Source organism: Ostrea edulis, chromosome 5, assembly GCF_947568905.1.
Source record: "Ostrea edulis chromosome 5, xbOstEdul1.1, whole genome shotgun sequence".
NCBI classification, from domain to species: Eukaryota; Metazoa; Mollusca; class Bivalvia; order Ostreida; family Ostreidae; genus Ostrea; species Ostrea edulis.
Window position 1 is genome coordinate 78,195,440 of NC_079168.1, and position 27,008 is coordinate 78,222,447.

Consider the following 27,008-nt stretch of genomic DNA (forward strand, 5'->3'; position numbering starts at 1 on the left):
TAAAGCTAACTCGTACCCAGAGAGATTCTATTTGAACCATGCATAATTTATAAAAGATAATATATATATATATATATATATATATATATATATATATATATATATATTGCATTGGAAATTTCCATTTCATATTACCAGTTGGACCGTTTTCTGATTTTGACAACGGATTACTCCGTTTGCCTGATCAATATAAGTCTTACTACTCCTAGACACTTGATCCGACCGTTGGTGTTTCAGGTGTCCATATTTGCCCCACTCTTGATTTTGCATTATTTATAGGATTTATTGAACACTGTTCCGTTATCACTTCTTTGAATATACCCTATGGTATTACCATACAAGAATAGCGGACTGTTTGCAAGAGTCACTGAAACAGTCCACGCTGATGGTGTCATTATTCCGCTTCTAGGAAATTGGGATAATTTGCAAGTTACATGGATAAGAGCAGTACATATTTATTTATCAAGACATGAACATATTGGATCTTATGAAAATGAAACCTCGTGACATTTACAAGTTCAGTATCACAGTAACAAAAGTGCAATATTTTCAATGGATATTAAAAAGAAGGATTTTGGTTGGAGGTTTTTGTTTTATATTCCTTCGAGAATTTTTCGCTCCTAATGAGACGTCACCAGTTAAAGATGAAGTACAACAAATACAGACTTCTGCTTAGCCCTCAGGGCCGTAACCGTGAGGTTCTTTAATGTGACAATGCTTGCCGCGAGACATGACCTCCGTTTAAAGGTCATATTCGAAAGACACGTGATTCTCACTTCTAAATGCCGAGCGTTTGGCGAAGAAGTAATCACTAACTATGTTTACGTCTTAGGTTTGACACGAGCAGGGCTCGAACTCACGACCTCCCAGTTATGAAGAAAACGCTTTATCACTGAGCTGCCGCGGTTGGTTTAAAACAAGGAATGTTACGTACTTTTATCATGACATCGACATGATATGGCGTGATGATTTAAAAAACAATCATACCAACGATATCCTGAAAATGTCGGTATTGAGTCTAGTTTCTTTGATTCATATTCAATGAGGAATTAGGTCACAACAGACATATCATGTAATCCAGCGATGTGCTTTATCTAGAATTGACGATGAGGTTACTCACCTTCTTTATTGCGGTCCTCTACACTTACTGTGATGCCACAATTCAGCTAACAAAGCAGTCCTACATGAAATTCCCCTACCAGTTTTCCAATGGTGATCCATCCAATCCGAGATACGGACTTTTCCAAAATGCAGCTCACAAGGCCACCTACCACACTGTTGATAAAATTCTATATGTTGCTTGTAAGTTACTTATGTACATAAACTTTAATAATATGACTTTCACAGGGCCGTAAATTACATGGAGGCGGAGGAGGCAGCTGCCTCCTCCAATTTTTGAGCCAAAAAAAAAAAAAATTAAAATTTAAAGTTCATTAGAATTTATGTTGTTTCCAATAACTAAGAACATGATACCTCCCTTAAAAAGCATTCCAAATCTTTCTTTTAGAATGAGTTAGTCAAGTAACATCTTAGAAGGCCCTAGAATCAAGGATTTTGCACGAAACGTGTTCAGTGTGCACAAAATGTGCTCAGCGTCTGGGGGCCTGGGCGGCCCCCAGACCCCCGCCTAATTTCCTGCCTCCTCCAAATTGAAGGTTAATTTACGGCCCTGCTTTCATGATAATCTTGTTAAATAATATTCATAAATAATTTCAATCGCTGAAACGGAAAAGTGCCCAATTCTGATAAAGAATATAGAATATTTACTGAATGACATTACTCATTTGTATTTTCTGTTTTAAAACTAGCTGCGCGATCAACAGAAAAGTACCTACACATCATTGACATGAATAAACCGGCCAGTCCAACTATCCTGATGACCCACGTGTTCAGTGACGCTGTAGACGGTATGATCACTGCAGTGGAGGCGTGTCCAGACACAATTGCAGTGGCACTGTCCGCCGCGGACCCAGTATCCGAAGGTCACGTGGAGCTTTTCACTCCATATAATAGAGCAGATCGTGTGTTTTCTAGACTTGGTCGAATACCTGGTGAGTGAGAAAGTTACTTTATAGGAAAAAAGCAATGCAGATTTAAAGAGGAACGTTGTGAATACAGGGAAGAACGAAAAGAAAATGTTTGTTTAAATCATCTATTGAACTGGAGTCACTCAGGTGACCTATTGCTATTGGTCTGTGTCTGTCGTCGTGCGTTACCAATGGGATATTTTAAACCTATTCTTGATAACTATCCTTCCAATTGTTTTCAAAATTTGGTATGAAGTGTTTATGGGGGAAGGGGACAGAAATTATAAATTCAGGACTCCTGCACCTCGGGGCATTAGGGTCGGAACAAAACCTGCCAAACGTGAACCAATTTAATTTTAAATATATTCTTCTCTACAACTGTACATCTGTAAGAAAAACTAAATCAATAGTCCCGTAGAACAGAAAGGCCACTGCCAAAATAGTAAATTTCATGATCTACGGGTTAAACGTTCTGACTCCAGGGCAGGACCAAACTTTGGATATTTTGTTTAGGTCTAAAACATTTAAACTATATCTTCTTTAAAGCTTTTGATACTAAAATGAAACTATCTAGAAGGAGGATGTAACCCATTACCAAAATAGTAAATTTCATGATCCCAGGGGTAAAGGTTTCGGTATCAGGATGGGGCAAAAATGGTCCGAGAGATTAACTGTCATAATCATTTGAAAAATAATTTTGTTGATACTTTATAGAAATTAATGTATATTCAAGAAAGCAGAAAAGGATGTATCAAACTTGTGATTTTCCCAACCCAGAAGTAGAGGTTCCAAGTCAAGAGTGGGATCCATATGTTCATATACCGTTAATGTCAATATGTTCATATACCGTTAATGTCCATATGTTCATATACCGTTAATGTCCATTGCAATGACATGAAATAGAATTGTATAATTATTACAGACACTAGATATTTACCGATAGGAACAGCAGAAAATAGTCCACCCTCTCAGTGCTTCGTTATGATATATTAAAAACCATATACATGTACTTTAAATTGTAAAATTCATTGCCCCTCCATCAGGGTCAGGCTCTAGGGTAGGTCCAATACAGTAATAGTAAGTAGTTATATGTATTGAATGATTGAATATTGTTTTACGTCCCTCTCGAGAATATTTCACTCATATGGAGACGTCACCACTGCTGGTGAAGGGCTGCAAAATTTAGGCCTATGCTCGGCGCTTATGGCCATTGAGCAGGGAAGGATCTTAATCGTGCCACACAGTGACACTGGGATCAATCTCATAACTTCTATAAGCAATACAACATATAGAGTTGGGCAAACTCGGACCCCTGGGCACACCAGAGGTGACATCAGGTGCCCAGGAGGAGCAAGTATACCCTGTCGATCGGTCACACCCGCCGTGAGCCCTATATCTTGATCAGGTATCAGAACCGTAGAAATCAATTCTCTCTGATATCGTACTAATGTAACTCCATACTCGCATTCTTATCCAATGAAAGTACAGAAGGTATATCAAAGTTAAAACTAATAAACTATCAAATAAAATATATAGGAAATCGCACGTTTTAAGATCCGAGGCATACGTAAACAAAATCATATACCAAGGTCAGATAATTGCAATTTCCTTATACAGTATTATCAAAATTTTACAAACACTGGTAATAACAGGGGATGCTTACTCCTCCTAGGCACCTGATCCCACCTCTGGTGTGTCCGGGGGTCCGTGTTTGCCCAACTATCTATTTTGTATTGCTTGTGGGAGTTATGGATTGATCACTGTTCGTTATCTTCACCTTGCATGATAGTATTCAAAAAAATTTCATGAAATGTTTCATTGCAAAAATATACAAAATGTCTGTGACATATAAAGGAAATCTAGCATAATGAACTTGATAAAGAAATCAATGAAAACAGAGTTATTGCCCCTGGATTCAATATTTTGAAACGTATCATTGATTATTCATATATAAATTAGACTTTTGAAATATTTTATGTTGAACAAGATTCTTACAATTACTATTGGGAAAAATTATGTTCCTAAATGCATAAATCTAAAATATCATTGATTTTGAAAAATCTTGTGACGTCGCATGAGGGTGAATTACTTTAAATGAGAAATGAATTCTATACATTATCATAACATAAATAGAATTGTGAAATCTTTGCCCTCCCACCCTTGGCAGGGATTTAGATTCCAGGATGAGGCCAATATACACGTATATTGGTATAGTAAAATGTCTTGAAATGTAGATCTTCGAACTAGCCCTCACAAATTATAAAAGATATACAGAAAGCTTGTTTAAAATGTACCTAACATACTCTCCGAAAATCGTAAACGTTGTAATACACTCTGTGACGTCACGACCATTTTTAAATGCAAAAATCAAGCCGATTTATCAGCCAATCAGAATCAACATAAGTGCCTCAAATCAAGATATGTTAAATAATATTTATTACATTTTAAGGATGCTGGATATTGAACAATACACTTACTAATAAAAACCTCTCTTTTATGTAATCTCTACAGCCCAGTAGCTAAGTACTTCGTTACTAGCTTGAAAATACGGATGTATATTTAATTGCTGTTATAAAATTTAGAAATTCATTTCAAAATTAAGGATTATCTCCCTCAAGCATAGCTCTTATCCTTGGACGAACTTGGCTCCACTTTTTTTGGCACGCTGTTTTTGGCTATGTTTAGCTCTAAAACTTCATAGTTATTTCGGATTTCAAACATTTCGGTTGAGCATCACTGAAGAGACATTATTTGTCGAAATGCGCATCTGGTGCATCAAAATTGGTACCGTATAAGTTTTACATATTGCATGTAGTATATTTTGATATATGTAGTGAAAATTTTATTGCAATTCTGATGAATAGAGCATCATGTATTATAGTTTTAAAAACATTGTGTGTTAATCATATATTACTACCCACACACAATTTGAGGCATCGTGAAATACTTCTGCAAATAAAAAATGGCAAAATTCATCACTTTTAAGTTATTTAAAAATTGCAAAAATAAAAGGATTTGAAAAACTTCTTTCAAACTTTATCGAAGAACTTCACGTGACAAAATGTAATACTAAAGTGCACATTATCTTTGACAGTATGTATGTTACCGGGTGATAACTCAAACAAGTATACCGGTCACAAGGTTTATTTATCACAATCGCTCAGAATAACATCATTCACAGATCATCCAAATGTTATCCAATAAATCATCCAAAAGATTCTACAACAAGTAATAACAAATATTAAACATGCACACATTACATATGACACACGACATAAAATCACGGACAGACATTACAATGAAATTATTCCATATTAAGTTCCATTAATCACATAAATAGAATTCTTTTCTTCATCAGATCACATTCACATCATTAATATAAAATCATAATTAATCAAATTTACTTAATATTCTGCATTTAAAACTAAGAACATGTCAAGAACATATAATGGCAAGACAAACATATCAAACACCACCTAAACAATACATAACACACTCTTACCAAATATGTGGTATTAGAATCCGGATGGATCTAAAGTAGCTGACCTGTTTTTATATTCATATGAAGCAGAATTTATTCAAAAACTTCTACGTGAGAAGAAAAAATCTCTCGCTGTGACCTTCAATTCGACTTTTAGATATGTCGATGACGTTTTGTCTATTAACAATGATAGCTTTCATTCATATGTCGATTTGATATATCCCTGTGAGCTGGAAATAAAGGACACCACAGAGTCGTCCACTTCTGCTTCATACTTAGATATTTTATTGAAAGTAGACATTAACGGCAAACTGACAACGTATGACAAACGGGATGATTTCAGCTTCTCCATCGTCAACTTCCCATATTTGTGTAGCAATATTCCATTATCACCTGCATATTGTGTTTATATATCTCAACTGATTCGATATGCAAGAGCTTGTTCTGGATATAGTCAGTTTTTAAATCGAGGGAAGCTACTGACAAACAAGTTGATGGTACAGGGATTTCAACAGTCTCGATTGAAGTCAGCATTTCGCAAATTCTATGGTCGTTATAACGATCTAGTTCGTCAATACAACCTCGCATTTGGGTCAAATGCTGTCTGACGTGTTTCATACCGATTGTTAAGCCGTTCTTGGCACACTGATTTGACTGCGGATAACTCCGTTTACCTGATCAGGATATGGGGCTCACGGCGGGTGTGACCGGTCAACAGGGGATGCTTACTCCTCCTAGACACCTGATCCCACCTCTGGTGTGTCCAGGGGTCCGTGTTTGCCCAACTATCTATTTTGTATCATTTGTAGGAGTTATGAGATTGATCACTGTTCGTTATCTTCACCTTGCATGTAGGTCTGGTGTATATCTATCAATAGATTGTACCGGTAGTCTGTAGTCCAAATGTAAAAGTTTTTAACTAAAGTATAACGCAACTGGCCAATTCAATTTCTAAATTCAAACTGAATCTTACACTGACCAAGAACTGTCATGTGACCAATAATTAAGAAACGAACCGATGAACCTTGAAAAACAATCCGTAACCAACCTAAACTATAGCTGGCCATAAGGGAAATACTCAAATATTAAAACTTGTTTAATACCAACTATGAAATCCTGTTTGTGTATTTATTGCATATATTAAGCTGATATTATTTATCGTAAAATTAAAAATACTGAACACATGTAGTAATATAAATTAAACATTTTATTATCCCAGACGGGTAAGGATGGTTTACCAGATGTATAAGATAGATGTTAATAAATGATAAAAAGAAATGGCTTAATGTTTACATATATTTCAAGGAAATCGTCATGTATTAATGCCAGTATTTTATAATTTATTATTTTTCTATAGATGAAAATGTTACGATAGCAAACTGTGATCAATCTCATAATTCTTATAAAGAATATAAAAATATGAGTAGGGCAAACAGGGACCCCTGGACACACCATAGGTGGGGTCAGTTGCCTAGGAGGAGTAATCATCCCCTGTTGACCGATCACACCCGCCGTGAGCCTTTTATCTTGATCAGGTAAACGGGGTAATCCGTTGTCAAAATCAGTATACACCCTAACAATCAATGAAAGGTGAAGATAATGAACAGTGATCAATCTCACAACTCCCACAAGCAATACAAAATAGATAGTTGGACAAACACGGACACCAGGGGTGGGATCAGGTGCCTAGGAGGAGTAAGCATCCCCTGTCGACCGGTCACACTCACCGTGAGCCCTATATTCTGATCAGGTAAACGGAGTTATCCGTAGACAACATGAATGTGCCAAGAACGGCCTAACAATCGGTATGAAACACGTCAGACAGCATTTGACCCAATGATAGGTTGTAATGGCAAACTACATCGTTATAACGACCATAGAATTTGCACAAGGCTGACTTTAGGCGAGACTGTTGAAACCCCTGCACCATTAACTTGCATGTCAGTAGCCTGCTTCTATCTAAAAACTGACCATACGCGGTACAAGCTCTTGCATATCGAATCAGTTGAGATATATGAACACCATATGCAGGTGATAATGGAATATTGCTACATAAATATGGGAATTTGACGATGGAGAAGCTGAAATCATCCCGTTTGTCATAAAGTTGATTTGTTATTTTTTTTGTTTAAACAGTATTTTATTAAGATAATTCATAATAGAAATGAACAGCAGGCATTGCCTATATAATTGCTCTCCGACTCTCTTGAGTCGTTAATTGCCGTTAAAATATCTACTTTGAATAAAATATCTAAGTATGAAGCAGATATGGGCGACTCTCTGGTGTTTTTTATTTCGAGTTCACAGGGATATATCGAATCGGCTTACGAATGAATATTATTATTGTTAATAGATAAAACGTCGTTGATTGATCGATGTTTTCCGCCACGCTCAACAATTTTTCAGTTATCTGGTGGCGTCGAGTTTTTATTGGTGGAAGAGAGAACCCAGATACAATGTATCTGGGAAGAGACTACCGACTTCCGAAAGTAAAATGGGAAACTTTCTCACTTACCGGCGCAAGCAGGATTCGAACCCGCGCCGACAGAGGTGAGAGGCCGTGTGATTTTGAGCGCGATGCTCTAACCAATCGGCCACGGAGGCCCCCGATGTCGTTGATATATCTAAATATCGAATTGAAGGCCACAATAAGAAATTTTTTCTTCCCCCGTAGAAGATTTTGAATAATTTCTGCTTCATATGAATATAAAAACAGGTCAGCTAATAAAGGAGCACAATTCGTAGCCATAGGAACTCCAAAAGACTGTTGGAAGACCTGATCACCAACGACCACCAAGATATTGTCAATGAGGAACTCTAGCATATTTTTTATTTCAACTTCAGAATACTTGTGCGAAGAATCAGAGTGGTGTTTAACAAAATAAGTTTTAGGATGTCTGATCACTAGATATGAATATTTACTTTTTCCATTTTTGTTGAAGAAGCAACTGTCTATGATGTCAAAAAGTCTAGTCTTTAATTTATCGTGATCAATGGTCGTGTAAAGTGTTGAAAAGTTATACGCTTTGGTGTTGTTAATTGGTAAAAGTTCTTTAGAATTTTTTAATCTGCATTTGATATGTATACACCACTTCTGGCATATGTGGTCGCACATTAAGTTTGAAATTTCTCCTTCAGAGTTGTTAATATTTTCGTGCGGAGCAAAGATAGGGGCTGGGTAGAGCACTTAATAGATCCAACAATGTAAATGTCACACAGTATTTGACCCAATGGTAGGTTGTATTGGCAAACTAGATCGTTATAACGACCATAGAATATTCGAACTGCTTATTGTAAATAAGATTGTTCAAACCCCTGTAACCTCAACTTATTTATCAGTAGCCTACCAGGATTTAAAAATTGATTAAACACAGAACATGCCTGTTTATATCGAATCAGTTGAGAAACATAAACACCATATGCAGGTGATAATGGAATATTGCTACATAAATATGGGAAGTTCACGATGGAGAACTGAATTTATCCCGTTTGTCATAAAGTTGAGTTTTTAGTTTGCGTTAACATCTATGTTCAAGAAAATATCCAGGTATGAAGCAGATGTGGAAGAATCTGTGGTGTATGTTAGTTCGAGTTCACTGGGATATATTGAATTGACATATGAGTAAAAATGAGTATTATTAATAAATATATCTAAATGTCGAGTGGAAGGCCACAGCACGAGATTTTTGCTTATCTAAGGAGCGGTAAGAGGTTATTAAAAGAACGTTCCTTAAAATGCGGAAAGGAGAATGTGAAGTACACTAGCACTACAGTGGGGGTCTGCATGTGAACCCCCAATACCCAATCCTCGGTACCAGTGTTGATGGTCTGATTTAGTGTAAGGTTTGTGGAACTGGGTTAGTCAGGGCACAATCTATTGCAACTGCAAAGATACATCTGCTTCTAGTCGTCCAATTGCGGTGTTGTGTTGAGCATCAACTGTCAGGATTTCGCAAATTCTATGGTCGTTATAACGACGGAGTTTACCAATACAATATGTCTGACGTGTTTTATACCAATTATTAGGTCGTTTTTGGCACACTGCTTTTTACTACCGATTAGGATTACACCGTTTACCTGATCAATGTATAGGGCTTACGGCAGATTTGACCGGTTGACAGGGGATGTTTACTCCTCCTAGGCACCTGATCAAACCTCTGGTATATCCAGGGGTCTGTGTTTGCCTAACTCTCTATTTGGTGTTGCTAATATTAGTTATGAGATTAATCACAATATTCGTTATCTTCACTTTTCATTCAGATGCGGCATTTCTCAAAACGCGGTTAATATTTAAAGATAACACAATCAAATATTGAGAACCCTTGCATTTGATAGACTACTGGTGCCTGAATCACATGTATTAGGGAATTAAAAAATCTCGAGTTACAGAAACCGATTTCATGATTTGATGGAAACACGTCTCATTGTCCTCAAATTCTATAGAATATATATCCAATAAACAATAGCGTTGGATGTAACAAGGAGTAACCAGGCAATTCATTCTAATGGTGTCCGAATGGGACCATTTGCAAAAGCGTGACAGCCCGTTAAGTCACATCACGCCGTCAAGCCAATAAGCACTCGCCTTCGCGCCGACAAGCAACACGCCGTCACGGTAACACAACTTTATACAACTCACCTTCGCGCCGAAAAGCAACGCGCAGTCACGCTAACACACCTTTACACAACTCGCGCTTGTCTGCGGGAAGACGAGTTGTGTAAAGTCATGTTAGCATGAAGACGACTTGCTTGTCGTCGCGAAGGCGAGTTGTGTAAAGTTGTGTTAGCGTGACGGCGGGAAGGCGAGTTATGTAAAGTTTTGTTAGCGTAATGGCGCGTTGCTTGTCAGCACGAAGGTGAGTTGTGTAAAGTCGTGTTAGCATGAAGGCGCGTTGTTTGTTGGCGTGATGGTGTGTTGTGACTAACGCGTAGTCACGCTTTTGCAAATGGCCCTATCCAGACACCATACATTCTAGACCGAAAAATGAATGATAATATTCTTTGGAAAGATTCAATGAAAAATTACTAATATGCGTTTATTTAGTTTTTAAAAAAATGAGCACTATATTTTTGATGATGCTGTTTAGCGAAAATGTGCGATTTTCTGATGGTGACATATGCTTCTATTCATTAATGTCAGGAATTTAAAAAAGGTAGCAACACATACATCTTTAGATATTGATCAAATTAAACTGTAATAAGTGGAAAATGATACAGTTTTTCTATTTTGAACCCATAATTATGCGAAATCGAATGAGGATGGAGTTACCTTAACGAATATTTTCATGTAGAATGTTATATTTCAAAAGTTGAATTTTTTCCCCCGGACATATGTCTGATATGTAAAACTTATATGGAACCAATTTTGATGCACCAGATGCGCATTTCGACAAATAATGTCTCTTTATTGATGCTCAACCGAAATGTTTAACACCGAAATAACAGTAAACTTGTAGACCCTAAGAGATATTTTAGGGAAAAATAAAGTGCCAAGAAAGTGGAGTCAACTTCCTCTAAGGACAAGAGCTATGCATGAGGGAGATAATCCTTAATTTTTAAATGAATTTCTAAGTTTTATCACAGCAATTAAATATACATCCGTATTTTCAAGCTAGTTACGAAGTACTTAGCTACTGGGGCTGTAGAGACCCTCGGGGACTAACAGTCCACCAGCAGAGACCTCGACCCAGGGGTCATAATGTAAAACTTATACGGTACCAATTTTGATGCACCAGATGCACATTTGTACAAATAATGTCTCTTCAGTGATGCTCAACCGAAATTTTTGAAATCCGAAATAACAGAGTGCCAAAAAAGTGGAGTCAAATTCCTCAAAGGATAAGAGCTATGCACGAGGGAGATAATCCTTAATTTTGAAATGAATTTCTAAGTTTTATCACAGCAATTAAATATACATCCATATTTTGAAGCTAGTAACGAAGTCTGTTATCGCTTTAGTTTTCCTTTAATATCAACTTTTGCAAAGATTCTACGTATTGAACAGGTTATGCACCTACCAAGCGATGCTAACTTCCTTAAATAATATCCTGTAATAGAGTTGAATGATGGAATATATGTGGTATTCTTAACAATGGTCTGTTTCATGCAAATTCAAATATGTATTTTTTAACAGTTGGAGTTCATCCAAAAGATTTGTCTTACACCACGGATTGTACTCGACTGGTTGTTGCCAATGCTGGTCCTGCTACAATAGATCCATCATCAAACAGTTTTGCAGACCCTGAGGGTACAGTAACAATAATCACCAGAAATGATCAGGGATTTCCCATGGAGATCAACATTGATTTCACTCAGTTGAATGAAAAGTATGTTCTATTTTTCTAATCTTATATCATCATTTTATCATGCAAACCCCGAGGGAAGGTCCAAAATGGATGGAATTCAAAAATCTTCCAAAGAATGATTAGACTATAAAAATGATATTGAAGTATCCTTCATTTTGGAAAGAAAACAATATCTTGTTGTGGTCCTCAACTCGATCTTTAGATATATAGACGACGTTTCATCTATTAATAGTAATCATTTTCATTTATATGTCGATTCGATATGTCCCTGCGAACTCGAAATAGAAGACACATAAGAGTCTTCCACATCTGCTTCATACTTAGAGATAATTTATTGATCATAGATGTTAACGGAAAACTAACAACTTTATGACAAAGGGGATGACTTCTACTTCTCCATCGTCGACTTTCCATATTTATGTAACAATATTCCATCATCACCTGTATATAGTGTTTATGTATCGCAACTGATTTGATACCCAAGAGCGCGTTCTGCATATGATCAGTTGTTAAATCGAGACAGGCGACTGACAAATAAGTTGAGGTAACAGTGCTTTCAGCAATCTCGTTTTAAGTCATCATTTCGCAAAAGCTATGGTCGTTTTAATGATCTAATTTATGAATATAATCTGTCATGGTATCAAATGCTGGTTGACGTGTTTCATACCAACTGTTAGGCTGTTCTTTACACACTGATTTGACTGCGGATTACTCCGTTTACCTGATCAAGATATAGGACTCGATAGGGGATGCTTACTTCTCCTACAGACCTGAATCCTAGATACCTGATTACACCTCTGTTGTGTCCAGGGGTCCGTATTTGCCCTTGCGGGACCACAATGATACAATGGAGTACATAAGGATACTTTAAGAACTATATTTGTATATCAAATATTGGCCTAATTCCATCCTTCAAAATCATGGAAAGTCATCTGAAATTCTTGTGCTTAATATTCTATTTTAACGGGTTTTTTTTAAAATTTCAGAACCTTTAATGGCTTCTTTAGCAAGATTGATTTTTGTACCAATATCATATCTTTGAATTATGAACAAGTGATGATCATTTGACATAAACAGGGATCAATCTGATAAATGCAAAATTGAGAATAGGGCAAACGAGGACCCATAGGAACACTAAAGGTGGGGTCAGCTGTGTAGGAGGAGCTAAGATCCCCTGTTGAGCCTTGAACGACCAAATTGGTATGACAACATTTGACTTAACGACAGGTTGAATTTGCGTAGATCATTACAACGACCATAGAATTTGGAAATTGTTGGCATCGTAACATCAGCTTATTTTCAATAATCTGCCTCGATTTAATAATTGATCAGACGTACAATATGCTCGTGATATGATATTCATGAAGACATTCTATACATTTATATTTGTGGAACAGAAAATGTTATAACAATGTGCAACTTTTCAACAAAATTTAGACAATTAAGGAAAAGTATATCTTGAGAATTACAAACATTTAAAAAAACACACACCCGCACTCCTCTTTTTGAAGTAGTGTTCAACCCGAACCCCAACCCCAACCTTCTGTCTATTGCTTCTGTGGTTATTTCAAATTAGTGTGTATCTTTTGAGATTTTAAAGAAAACATCGTTATACCTTTCTAAGATGGTCACTAAAACGTCCTTGCTATTGAGCCATGGATTTGTGGTATCAAGGTAATGGCTTTTGCTACAGCCGTCAAATGTCTACATCTTCTATTATCATTCTTTACATTGCATTTCGTTTTATCTGTAATATAGTTGCGGTATTGATAAACATGCAAGCAATCTACTATACTCATAATTAAGTATTTAGGAAAATAGTTCATATATTTTATCACATGTTCATTCATATTTCCTTCATAGAGATGAAGATTACATGAGGAACGGCGTCCGATATGTCTTCCGTGGGGACCATGATAAGGGAGTAGTCAATACTTTTTCACAGGATCTCGAGCCCGAGTCAATAACCATCAGCAACGATGACAGATTCGCTTTTATTTCATGCCAGGTAACACGGACTCTTATATTTAGAAATGTGATATTTCTTCCAAATATATTGATGATTTTCACGATAACCTTTTACAGAGAAATAATGCTATAATGAAAATTGACTTGGTGCATCCGAGGATCATAGAGCTTTATGCTTTGGGAGTCAAGAACTGGACAAGTTATACGTTGGATGCCAGTGATCAAAATACTGGTAACAAACATTTCCTTTTCTTGCTTATTCCATTGCTCTTTTGAGGCCCACCATTTTCTTTACATCATATGGGTGGTTTTTAATATGAAAGGTGGTCGAGATGAAAGCAATGTTTTCACTAAATTGCTGATTATGGATGAAAACCTGAACGTTTTATAGTAAAATATTTCCATTATCTTGAACTTTGAATCATCGTTTTTATCCATACATGGTAGAACATCTCCTCACTTATAGCTGCACACCTGCGTCATCACACAGTCTACTCATTCTACCAACCTGGAAAACTTGCGTTTGGGTTAGTCGATGGTAAAGGATATGTCCTGTCCGCCGACACTGGAAAAATCACAACTTATACGTCATCGTCACAAGGTTATGACTTCAGCGATGCCCTTAGAGGAAGAGAAGCTTGGAATGGTAAGTTTGTTTCAAAGTAATCTCGAAGACGTGCATTTCTCTTGAGATGTTACATTGTATAGTCTATTTCCTCCATGAGAAATTCACACTACACAAGTGTCGGGTTAGACAGATATTTAACTGTATCGGCAGGATCTTACATATTACCCATTCCTGTCATTAAAAGCTGTGTATCGGACTGGATACCCTGCTTTGTATCGGGGCAGATTTCTACAGACGGGGATGGGTTAAAATTCTATCATAGAATCTAATCTGCAGGGCAAACAATTTCTTTATTGGACGCCTATATAGTGTAAGATTCATGATATGGTAAACGTATGCAGCTTTCTCCATTTACTACCTAATAAAAGTGTATATTTCAGCACCTTTGTGGAATTTTCAGGAATTTAGGGTCATTCTCAAATTTCGGATAGAATCCACCCTGGTCAAGATGTTAACAAAATTTCATTTTAAAATGATTATAGATTCAATAAAGAACAAAACACATGCAATTTACAGCTTTAATATACATTACAGTCGTCAGCTAGATTGCAAACCTGTGACAGGTCTCAGAGTCATTAATTTCCCATAACGGCACTATCAGCAGACAATGCACTTGTTAATGGGGTTACAGTATCCTTCATAGGACTAATTTTCATCCATATCTTCACTAAATTTTCATCCATCTACACTTCAATATGTGAAGTCTTTGAAAATAACCATTTAGCCTAATTTTAAGGTCATTAACATGATGATTATAGTTGTTAGGGCACTTGCTTTGCAACTGAGACTCCGAGTTTGATAAACACAAGTAATTACTTTCCTTTGTCAATCCCCCATGCAGCATAAGAAGTGATCCACGGATATTTTTGAAACAACCTTATTGACGAAGGTTTCTTTTCATGGTATACGTTGGTACGATAAATACCCTCATACATATATCTACGGTCTTTACTCTTTAGATCCATGGATAGGTCAAATTTTATGACAGTTCATCTAAAGCTGACTTTGTCTTCAATTAAGTGGATAAGCATAAAACAATATACAAAGAAAAAGGCAACTTATACGCATACACCACAGTCACATACCACGATACACACTGGTATATTGAATATTCGATTTGATAACTTCCCTAGCGATATGAAATACAATCAGTGACGTTGTTTGCAGGCGGAACATTTGACAAGACCACGATGAATCCCACACTCCAAGCAGAAATCCAGGATAACCAACAGCTGGGTACGCGAGTATTATCTGTGTAAACAATTCATCTAATCAGCCAGTAATGTAGCCCTTCAAAATTAATTCAAATATTGCAGATGAATGATAAGCAGAATTAAAAATGTGTATTTTGAAAAATATATTTAATAGTTTGTGGACAACCGAATTGATGAAAACCAACTTTTTGTTCGACATCGCTTATAATAATAATAATATCCTTTATTTGTACAGGATTGCACAATTAGTTATATAAACTAGTTTACATTGTGGTCCTGCCTATATCATATATACATATCGAGAACATATATCACAAAACATGGAAATATTACAATTTATATACATACAGATAAGAAGTAAATTAAAAGAGACAATAAACACACGAGTATCATTGAGGATCAAAATAATGTTTTAGATAGGCTGATTTAAAAGATGTGGTAATTGTGCATTTTCTTATAAAATCTGGTAATGAGTTCTATAAAATTGCTGCTGAAATGATAAAAGATCTTCTAAAATATTCTGTTTTGGCTCTTGTAACATAAATAAAATTAGTTCCATAAAGTTCCATAGTTTTGGCTCTTGTAACATAAATAAAGTTAGTAGAGCTCTATCTTATATTTCTTGTGTTTACCTCATTCACAAATCTAAAAACATGCAAATATTCTGGAGTCATATGATGTAAAACTTTAAACATAAGTATAATTTTTCGATAAATAAAATAGTCAATCAAAGGCATCCATCTCAAATTTGATAGCATACAAAAAGTTGACACTGACTGAGGTACTTCGACATGTAAAATGATCCTTGCTGCCCTCTTTTGTAATCTAAAAAGCCCATCAATATTTGTCTTGTTCTTTGTATCCTGCCATACTGTACAACAATAATTAAAATGATGAAAAACAATAGTATTGTAAATTTTGAGTAGTGCCTCCTTTGACATAAAAGTACTCAATCTCCTTAAAACACCTAGTTTATGACTAAGTTTTTTTTTTACGTAAGACATCGGTGTGATGAAACCACGTAATACTTTCATCGATGTAAACACCTAAAAGGTTGGCACATTTGACATTTTCTATAAAAAATTCACCAACATTAATACAAAGGTTTCTGATTTCGATAATTTCTTGGACGTTCCTATTAAAATACTTTGTGTTTTCTTTAAATTTATTGTCAATTTGTTATTATGCATCCATTCCATAGAATTTACAAGATCATCCTTTAACTTTTTTTCTATCACATCTAAAGATTTATCAGAAACATCTTGCGTGGTATCATCTGCATATATATTGACTGCAGAGTGTTTGAGACATTTTGGGTAGTCATTTACAAACAGAATAAAAAACAAAGGACCCAATATAGAACCCTGAGCGACTCAGATGGTAACATCTTTTTCCTTTGAGATGGTCCCTTTCCATTTGACACATTGTGATCTTTCATATAGATAAGAATGAAACCATTTAAAAGTTTAGTTTTCACAAATACCATAAGATAAAAGTTTGTGCATCAATACATCATGATTAACTGTGGCAAATGCTTTACCGAAATCAATAAAAACTACACTTGTAAGTTTCCCTTTATCAATGTTTTCAAGCCATTTGTCAATGATATTATGTAGAGCAGTTTCGCAAGAATGTTTTGGTCTGAAACCTGATTGATGCTCTGTTAAAAGATTGTTTGTATTCAAATACTCGTAAAAAGTGTTAAAAACTGTCTTTCCATAATTTTACTTATGATAGGTAAAACAGATACCGATCTATAATTATTAACATGGAAATTATCCCCAGATTTGAAAAGCGGGGTAACTCTAGCTTTTTTCCATTCATTTACAACGTTACCCTCCTGTATAGAGAAATTCATGATGAAACACAATATGTCACCTACAACATCAATACTCACTTTCAGTAATTTTACAGAAATTTCATCCATACCTGTAGCTTTTGAACTTGACATGTTTTTAATTTCTTTCTTCAAAAATTCTATAGATACATTTGGAATTGTAAATGAGCCTTTTGGCATTAGTTGTTCAATTTTCGGGAGCGAATCATCAAAATTTGTCGCAAATTTAGGACCTATGCCACAAACGAAATCATTGAAGGCATTTGAAATTTTATAGGAGTCTGAAATTACTTCGCCATCAATTTCTAGGTAGGATGCTGATGCGCCTGTAGATTTAGATGGTAGAAATTATTTTAATATTTTCTACATATCCTTAGGTTTGTCACTGCATTGATTTATCGCATTGTCAACAAATTCCCTTTTAACATCACCGATTATTTTTACAACGCGGTTCCTTGCTGATCGATATAAGGCCCAGTCCGATTCGTGGCGGGATCTTAAAGCCTTCCGATGGAGATAATCCCTTTGACGAATTTCAGATAGAACATCGTCGTTAATCCATTTTTCGGAATCGGCCCGGATACGGCGCTCTTTGACTGGCATATGTTTGTCAACTATTTCCATAAACAGCTTCTTAAATGTTGACCATATTTGATTTGCGTTGGTAAAATATTTAATGTTATTCCATTCAACACCCCGCAAATCCCCGAGAAAATAATTTTCGTCAAATTTCTTCTGATCTCTGTAGTTCACATATATATGATAAGTTTTTGTGTCACGCTTATTTTTCTTTCGGACGACATATACCAGGTGATGATCACTCAGACCTATTGGCACTACACCAGATGAGCTGTAAGCTTCATGCACGTTTTCATAGATGTGATCGATGAGCGTGCTTGAATCTTTTGTTACTCGGGTGGGTTTTGTAATAGTTTGCTCTAAACCAAAAGTTTCCATGGATCGTTTGAAATTTAATGTTTTCAGTTGGTCAATATTGAAGTCACCGCTTGACAATATTCTATCGAAACGTTGTTCTGACTTTCCGGATCACCACATTTCTCGAAAAAACTATCAAACTTAAGTCTGAGTTTCATTTATTTGAGTAGTAAAATTTTGAGTAAAATCTCAGACTTAAGTTCAAGTTTCGACTTCATTTTGTTTCTCGAGAAATCCATATCATGTCTTTCTGAAACCGATGATGCATCAATGCACGTTTTTTTGATGGAAAATGATCGACCGTGTCACAAACAAAACGAAGTACATACAAAATATAATTTCACTATATGTTTGTGTTTCTCATATTTTGGAATACATTTATTATCTCATAAACGTAGATTTAGAAATACATAAGAGAGTATATGATAGACATATCATTATTAGAGTAATGTGATCCGAGGAGTTGGATTAAGTCTCGTTGAAAGGCACGGGTCATCAGATGAAAAACTCGATGCTTCGTGTTTCATTTGATCTGATCCGCACCTGTCAACTCCACATGATCCGACTCTTGCAATCAAGTTACTGTGGTAATAATATATTACATGATATTGGTCTTTACAATTCTAATTAGTCACAATAGTCTAGTAAAGGCGTTTGCTTCCCAGTCTGGCGCAGCGTCAAACCTAACACATTATCATATGGGTAGTAACTGTTCCTTCGTCAAACACCCGGCATTGAAAGTGAAAGTCATGTATCTTTCGGAAATGACATTCAAAACATATGTCCAGTGTCGCGACCGGCGTTAGCATGATGAAGAGCCCTCACTACTCCGGCAATGAGCATCATACATAAGTCAAAATTTGTGGCACGTCCCATAGAGCTGGTTATGTGCATAATTGAGTGAAAAATTCTTGAATAAGACTTAAAACTGTGTGCAACCAAACAAATCATTACAATTATCGTCATTTCAATAAGCGTATTTTTATTTTAATCACGTATACAGGCAGGGTATACTTGAGTATAAAGGATGAATTCAACATCTATGATAAAATTGAAGACGTTTTTCTGTTTGGCGGGCGTGGTATTTCTTTGTGGGACTCTACAACTATGGCCCACGTCTTTGACAGTGGGGACGACCTAGAGATGAGGGCCTCCATGAGCTACGCATCCACATTTAATGGAGATTGTAGCAATGCTAATAGTTCTCCGCTTCAACAGGTTGATCAGAGGTCGGATGATATGGTAAGGTCACATAATCTGGTGTACCACTTAAAAGCTACCTATAGTACTTTCATTGTTTTTCGAAAAGAGACAATATTTTATTTATTGCAGATGTAAACAAACGTATTGATGGTATTTAGGAATTACTAGCCTCGTCTTCAAATTGAATGACATTAATGCTTGTTTAACGATCGAGTTTATGTTTGCGACGGTTATAAACAACATTAATTCCCCCACAACAAAAATAGAGAGAGAAAATTAAACAAACAAACATTAAGACAGATGCTAGCTATCCTCATTCTCGTGTTGTTTTGTTTGTCTCAATTCCCTTTGGGAATTTTTCGCTCATGTTGAGACGTCACTAGCTGATGTAATGCAACCCTCTGTTGTAATTTTGCGTCATTCTACTGTGATGTGACAATCAAAAGATCTGTGTCTCCTCAACGTTCATCTAACTGACAAAATAGTTGTATTAGAAAGAAATTTTTTAGATTTCGTATAAATAAATGAAATGCGTGACCAGTCCATAATCCTATGTAATTGATACAATGTATTTGTTCAGGGCCCAGAGTCCAGTGCCATGGCTGTGGGTACCGTGGGGACGACGCCGGTTCTAATTGTTGGCTCCAGGATGGGTGTCTTGTACGTCTTCAACATGAGAGGTATCAGTGCTAATTTTGAGAGCATTCACCGTGAGGGTAGAACAGACGACACCTGGAACAACCTGTACAATGCCGATGCAGCTGGAGATCAAGGTGTCTCCGATATTGGGTACGTTTACTGTTATCATGACTTCATTTTTCTCACGTTAAATTATGGGCGACGAACACTTTTGTTTATGAATGCAAGCAGCATAAAGTAGCTGGGGGCATAATTCGCGTTGCATCGTCTGATTGTTCATCCATCTTTCTGTAATAGTCGTATTAGTTTTTAACATTTCTCAAGAACCACTTTACTGGACAGAATGAATCATTGCATGAAGGGGATTGAAATATGTTTGAATGAAGGACCTCCTTGCTAAAGGAGACAATGAAAATATTGTCAAAATAAGATTTGTTGATCTAAAATTCTCTAGCATCATTGAAGCAGAAATGCCTATTTAGGACCTTTAATGAGAGCTTCATTAAATGATAGTAAGGCTTCACAATGGGTGTATGAAGTTTCACGTGGGAATATACACATATCTTAGAATTCTTCTTAAAGGTACATGTAGATTGAAGTATCTTGACAATGTGACTACATTATCATAAGATGGATTGAAAATTTTAATTGTGAATGTGTAGGAACATTCTATGAAAATCTTCTCAAGAACTACAAAGTTATGATTTGTTTGATTGATACACAAGCATTGTCACGTAGTGTATATTAATGTCCATTGGACATGAAGATCCCCAGGGCTTGGGCAAAGCCACAATAGGGTATCAAATTTTTACATAGGAATACACAGGAACATAGTTTTTAAAATCTCGAAAAACACAAATATGAAATTCTCAAATCAATGTACAAACATCCTTATGTCATTTATTCACCCCATTACTCGAAATTATTAACAGCTGTGAAGGAGAAACTTCAAATTTAATGTGCGATTACATATGCCAGAAGTGGTGTAAATCAAATGTGGGTTCTAAACAATGCTAAAGAACTTTTAGTTAACTTGAAATCGCAAAACTTTGCTCAGATCAACATCAAAACCTTTGACTTTTCAACACTTTACCCGACCATTCCTCACGATAAATTAAAGACTAGACGTTTTGACATCATAGACAGTTGCTTCTTCAACAAAAATGAAAATATTCATATCTAGTAATCAGTCATCCTAAAAATTGCTTTTTTAAACACTACTCTGATTCCACGCAGAAGTATTCTGAAGTTGAAATAAAAAATATGCTAGAGTTTCCCATTAACAATATCTTCGTGGTCTTTGGTGATCAGGTCTTCCAACAGTCTGTTGGAATCCCCATGGGTACGAATTGTGCTCCTTAGTTAGCTGACTTGTTTTTATATTAACATGAAGCAGAATTTATTCAGAAACTTCTACGTGAAAAGAAAAAACCTCTTGCTGTGACCTTCAATTCGACATTTAGATATATTGACGACGTTTTGTCTATTACAATAATAACGTTCATTCACAGGTCGATTCTATATATCCCTACCAGCTCGAAATAAAAGACACAACAGAGTCGTCCACTTCAGCTTCATACTTAGATATTTTATTGAAAGTAGATATTAGCCGGAAACTAACAACTGAATTGTATGACAAACGGGACGATTTCAGCTTCTCCATCGTCAACTTACCATATTTATGTAGCAATATTCCATTATCACCTGCATATGGTGTTTATATGTCTCAACTGATTCGATACACAAGAGCTTGTTCGGCGTATGGCCAGTTTTCAAGTCGAGACAAGCTAATAACAAACAAGTTGATGGTACAGGGTCTTCAACAGTCTCGTTTAAAGTAATCATTTCACAAATTCTATGGTCGTTATAACGATCTAGTTCGTCGATACAACCTATCATTGGGTCAAATGCTGTCTGACGTGTTTCATACCGATTGTTAGGTCGTTCGTGGCACACTGGTTTTGACTACGGATAACTTCGTTTACCTGATCAAGATATAGGGGTCACGGCGGGTGTGACCGGTCGACATGGGATGCTCACTCCTCCTATGCACCTGATTCCACCTCTGATGTGTCCAGGGGTCCATTTTCGCCCAACTATCTATTTTGTAGGAGTTGTGAGATTGATCACTGTTCGTTATCTTCACCTTTCATGTTGATCATGATATAAAATTTTACGTCATAATTTGAAGAACCAAGTTTCACGTACACATCTGTAGGTCGCTGTTGGCAAGCTTGGTAGATGGTCAAATATTCCACTTAATGAAATACTTTGTTCATTATGTAACTCAGGTAAAATAGCAGACAATTTCCAATTTATTTTTTCCCGTGGGGATCCGGTTTAGAATAGGTCCTCAGTACCCCCTTGCTTGTCGTAAGAGGCGACTAAATGGGGCCGTCCTTCGGATGAGACCGCAAAAGCCGAGGTCCCGTGTCACAGCAGGTGTGGCACGATAAAGATCCCTCCCTCCTCAATGGCCGTAAGCGCCGAGCACAGACCTAAATTTTGCAGCCCTTCACCGGCAATGGTGACGTCTCCATATGAGTGAAATATTCTCGAGAGGGACGTTAATCAATATTTAATCAATCAATGAATCCACTTTATTTCAGAATGCAAATCATTAGCTAGTATCAGGAAAAAAATTACATTCCAAATTTTGTAATAAACCAAATATACTTAAGTTTAGTGAGATAATGTTAAACTCAAGTTTTAAATCGTTGAAAAAGCTCTGTCTCTTCATAACTCAAATTTATGATGCAGTATGTCTGACTTTTTCTTTTCCTTTGTTTGTAGCTATATTATGTATATGTCTTGTATTTTCTTTTTTATTATTATTAGTTTTTGTGTATTCACGATTCAGTATGCCGACTTACCATTATCTTTTATTATGTATTGTACAAATGTACCTCATGTACCACCGATGTATGGTGTAAGTGAAAATAAATGAATTTGAACAAGTTAAATTTCTTGAGTCTTTCTGTACAGCTTTATTTGGACGTTGTAAATACATGTTTTTGATTCCATCGAGATGATTGAATTAAAATCGCACATGTTACATGGATGTCGGCAAATTGAAGGCTGTGTTCATTTTAAAACAGTATAAAATCATAAGACAAAGTAGCAGCTACATATTCTAACATGACTGATTCCATAGTGGAAGTTGCTTTGTTGACTATTCTTAAGATATTGGCAATGGTCATTGATTTCCACAAAGACATACAACGCTCAAGTTTGAAAATACAATGGAGAGTCTGTCGTCATCCGTGACGATAATATACTGTAAATCGACTTTTATTCGCGTATGGGAAATTTTCGCGAGGGTTTTTTGAGAAACACTTCATTGCGAATATCTCTCGTCTTGTACTTTTAAGATTATGGTGTGGTGATAAAGGATAATATGTTGTTTATAGTGTGGTGGACTAGGATAATATATTGTTTATACTGTGGTGGACTAGGATAATATATTGTTTATACTGTGGTGGACTAGGATAATATATTGTTTATACTGTGGTGAACTGGGATAATATATTGTTTATATTGTGGTGGACTAGGATAATATATTGTTTATACTGTGGTGAACTAAGATAATATATTGTTTATACTGTAGTGGACTAGGATAATATATTGTTTATATTGTGGTGGACTAGGATAATATATTGTTTATATTGTGGTGAACTAGGATAATATATTGTTTATACTGTGGTGAACTAGTATAATGTATTGTTTATATTGTGGTGAACTAGGATAATATATTGTTTATACTGTGGTGGACTTGGATAATATATTGTTTACACTGTAGTGGACTAGGATAATATGTTGTTTATACTGTAGTGGACTAGGATAATATATTGTTTATACTGTGGTGGACTAGGATAATATATTGTTTATATTGTGGTGAACTATGATAATATATTGTTTATATTGTGGTGAACTAGGATAATATATTGTTTATACTGTGGTGAAATAGTATAATGTATTGTTTATATTGTGGTGAACTAGTATGTTATATTGTTCATACTGTGGTGGACTAGGATAATGTATTGTTTATACTGTAGTGGACTAGGATAATATGTTGTTTATACTGTGGTGAACTAGGATAATATATTGTTTCTGTTGGAGTGAACTAGGATAATATATTGTTTATACTGTAGTGGACTAGGATAATATATTGTTTATACTGTAGTGGACTAGGATAATATATTATTTCTACTCTGGTGGACCAAGATAATGTTTTGTTTATATTGTAGTGATCTAGGATAATATATTGTTTCTGTTATGGTGAACTAGGATAATATATTGTTTCTGTTGGGATGGACTAGGATAATATGCTGTTTATACTGTAGTGAACTAGGATAATATATTGTTTCTGTTGGGGTGGACTAGGATGATATATTTTTATACTGTAGTGGACTCGGATAATATATTGTTTATACTGTGGTGGACTAGAATAATATGTTGTTTATATTGTGTTGGACTAGTATAATATATTGTTTATACTGTGGTGGACTAGGATAATGTATTGTTTCTGTTATGGTGAATTAGGAGAATATATTGTTTCTGTTGGGGTGGACTAGTATAATATGTTGTTTACACTGTGGTGAACTAGGATAATATATTGTTTCTGTGGGGGTGAACTAGGATAATATATTGTTTATACTGTAGTGGACTAGGATAATATATTGTTTATACTGTGGTGGACTTGGATAATGTATTGTTTATACCGTGGAGGACTAGGATAATGTATTGTTTATACTGTGGTGCACTAGGATAATATATTGTTTATACTGTGATGGACTAGAATAATGTATTGTTTATATTGTGGTGCACTAGGATAATATATTGTTTATATTGTGTTGGACTAGGATAATATATTGTTTATACTGTGGTGGACTAGAATAATGTATTGTTGATATTGTGGTGCACTAGGATAATATATTGTTTATACTGTGGTGGACTTTGATGTCCTCTCACTTGATACTGATAATATTAAAACTGATTCTAATAACTTTACATTGATTCGAATGAACGCATAAGCAATTGTAGGACACACGAATAAAGATCATGCTTATATATTTGGTTTTATAGATTTGTTGGTGCACAGGACAGTTCCTCTGGAGTTCCTTTTATTTACGTCATCGGACAAGCTACCGGCTCACTCTCCATTTACTCTGTGGAAGACGTATCCTGAAGTTTGATATTAAATGTTAAGTCTAAGGGCAAATGTTTGTACTGAAGTTGTTGTTTCATTATCATCATATTTAAAGTGGTTGCATAAATAGTCTGTTCTCTTCCAAAATTACCACTAATGTGAGAGCACTGAACCTGTCAACCAGTGAAATTGTCTTCCTCAACAATATTAAATACATGTGTCTATATCAGTGTAGCATAGAATAACGATACCAACTAGTCACCGTGAACGTTGGGGGTAATTTCACCTTTCTGTCAAAGAAAGGAGATGGTGTAATAAACAAGGAAGTGTGTGTTACTATAGTTTGTAGACGAATAACAGTATATTTTGGAAATGGAATCATTGCGTTGGGAATTTTAACGAATACACTTCTGCTTCAAACACTGAGAAATTTTGTGAAATGTATAGTAATGATTCTGTGGTTTAAAGAGAGCTCTCTATGTTTATTTTGAAAGTTAATAATATTATACGTTTCTTACCTCAGACGGACAGGAGAGCTCAACAAGGCCACTTCAGTAGTTGAAAAAAGTCGAAAAAGTATTCTCTTGTGAGACAATTCTTTCGAAAGAATTTCTCAGCCACGAATATTCTGAAGACTTTTTATGGTCATTTGAAAATATTCATAGCTGAAAAATTCTCTAGAATTAAAAAAAAAGAATTCTCAAAGTTTTATGACGGCTGGCCCAGGTGTTTTATTTCTATCTTAAAAATAATACGTTTTCGATTAAAACGGGAGCTAATTTCATGATTACATTGGACGTATATTTCCTTTGGGGTCTTTTGCCTTTTCTATTCCATAAAACAACAGGCCTATGAAATACCAAGACCGGTGTATTACTTGTTAAGAAAAGGCTTTAGACAATTCTGCCTTGTTCACATTCCGTTTCCAAATGACGGAGGAAATCCCGCGGTTATAAATGTACCTGTGTATGAAACTGAACAAGAGAAGCCCAGTGAGAGCATCTCAAAAGAAAATAACAGTCATAAATATCATAGCTTTTTGTGAACCTGAAGTAAGGGAGACCAAACGGTGCATATTTAACCAAACTTATATTCTGCCTTTAAATTACTTTAAATACTATAATCATGATGTTTTTTATCTATATACATGCATGTTACAAATAAGACTTTGTCGAGTTTGCAGTCTACTTCCTGGAACGACCTGAAACTTGTATAACGGAACTGTACTCCATGAACATTTTTGACCAAAGAAACCGTTGACTTTGCCATTATCGTGTCGAATGACTCGGTGGAGGATTCTAGTCCAGTGTTCATTGACAATAGTCGAATGATTATTAATGACCTCTCAAATTTAGCACAAAGATTTATTTAAACCAAGCCGTGAAACGTCAATAATTTCTAAACAATTTCATGAACTGGATCCGCAGTGATCCAACAGGGAAATGCTTCAATGTTAACATGATGTTGAATTGTGGATGCAACATTGAACAACCATAATCAAACGTTGAAATATATTCCGTTAAAATTTTTTGTAGAAAATCCGGAAAAAGGTCCTCTAAACGGTATACCCATGTTTGTGTAACAGTTGCTTTACACTTTGTTCATTATCCATTTATGGATG

General features: G+C 35.7%; 1 protein-coding gene across 1 annotated transcript in view; it reads left to right on the plus strand.

Annotated features, from left to right (window-relative positions):
- Positions 1-25,463, plus strand: part of LOC125649885 (mesenchyme-specific cell surface glycoprotein-like) — a 28,934-nt gene extending 3,471 nt beyond the window's left edge. The window contains exons 2-11 of the mRNA XM_056166335.1: positions 1,099-1,302; positions 1,809-2,051; positions 11,642-11,834; positions 13,677-13,821; positions 13,899-14,013; positions 14,248-14,427; positions 15,577-15,645; positions 19,400-19,638; positions 20,180-20,388; positions 25,324-25,463. Of these exons, the coding sequence (XP_056022310.1) occupies positions 1,107-1,302; positions 1,809-2,051; positions 11,642-11,834; positions 13,677-13,821; positions 13,899-14,013; positions 14,248-14,427; positions 15,577-15,645; positions 19,400-19,638; positions 20,180-20,388; positions 25,324-25,426 (1,692 nt within the window). The 5' untranslated portion in view covers positions 1,099-1,106 and the 3' untranslated portion in view covers positions 25,427-25,463. The remainder of the gene's footprint in view (positions 1-1,098; positions 1,303-1,808; positions 2,052-11,641; positions 11,835-13,676; positions 13,822-13,898; positions 14,014-14,247; positions 14,428-15,576; positions 15,646-19,399; positions 19,639-20,179; positions 20,389-25,323) is intronic.
- The last annotated feature ends 1,545 nt before the right edge of the window (positions 25,464-27,008 follow it).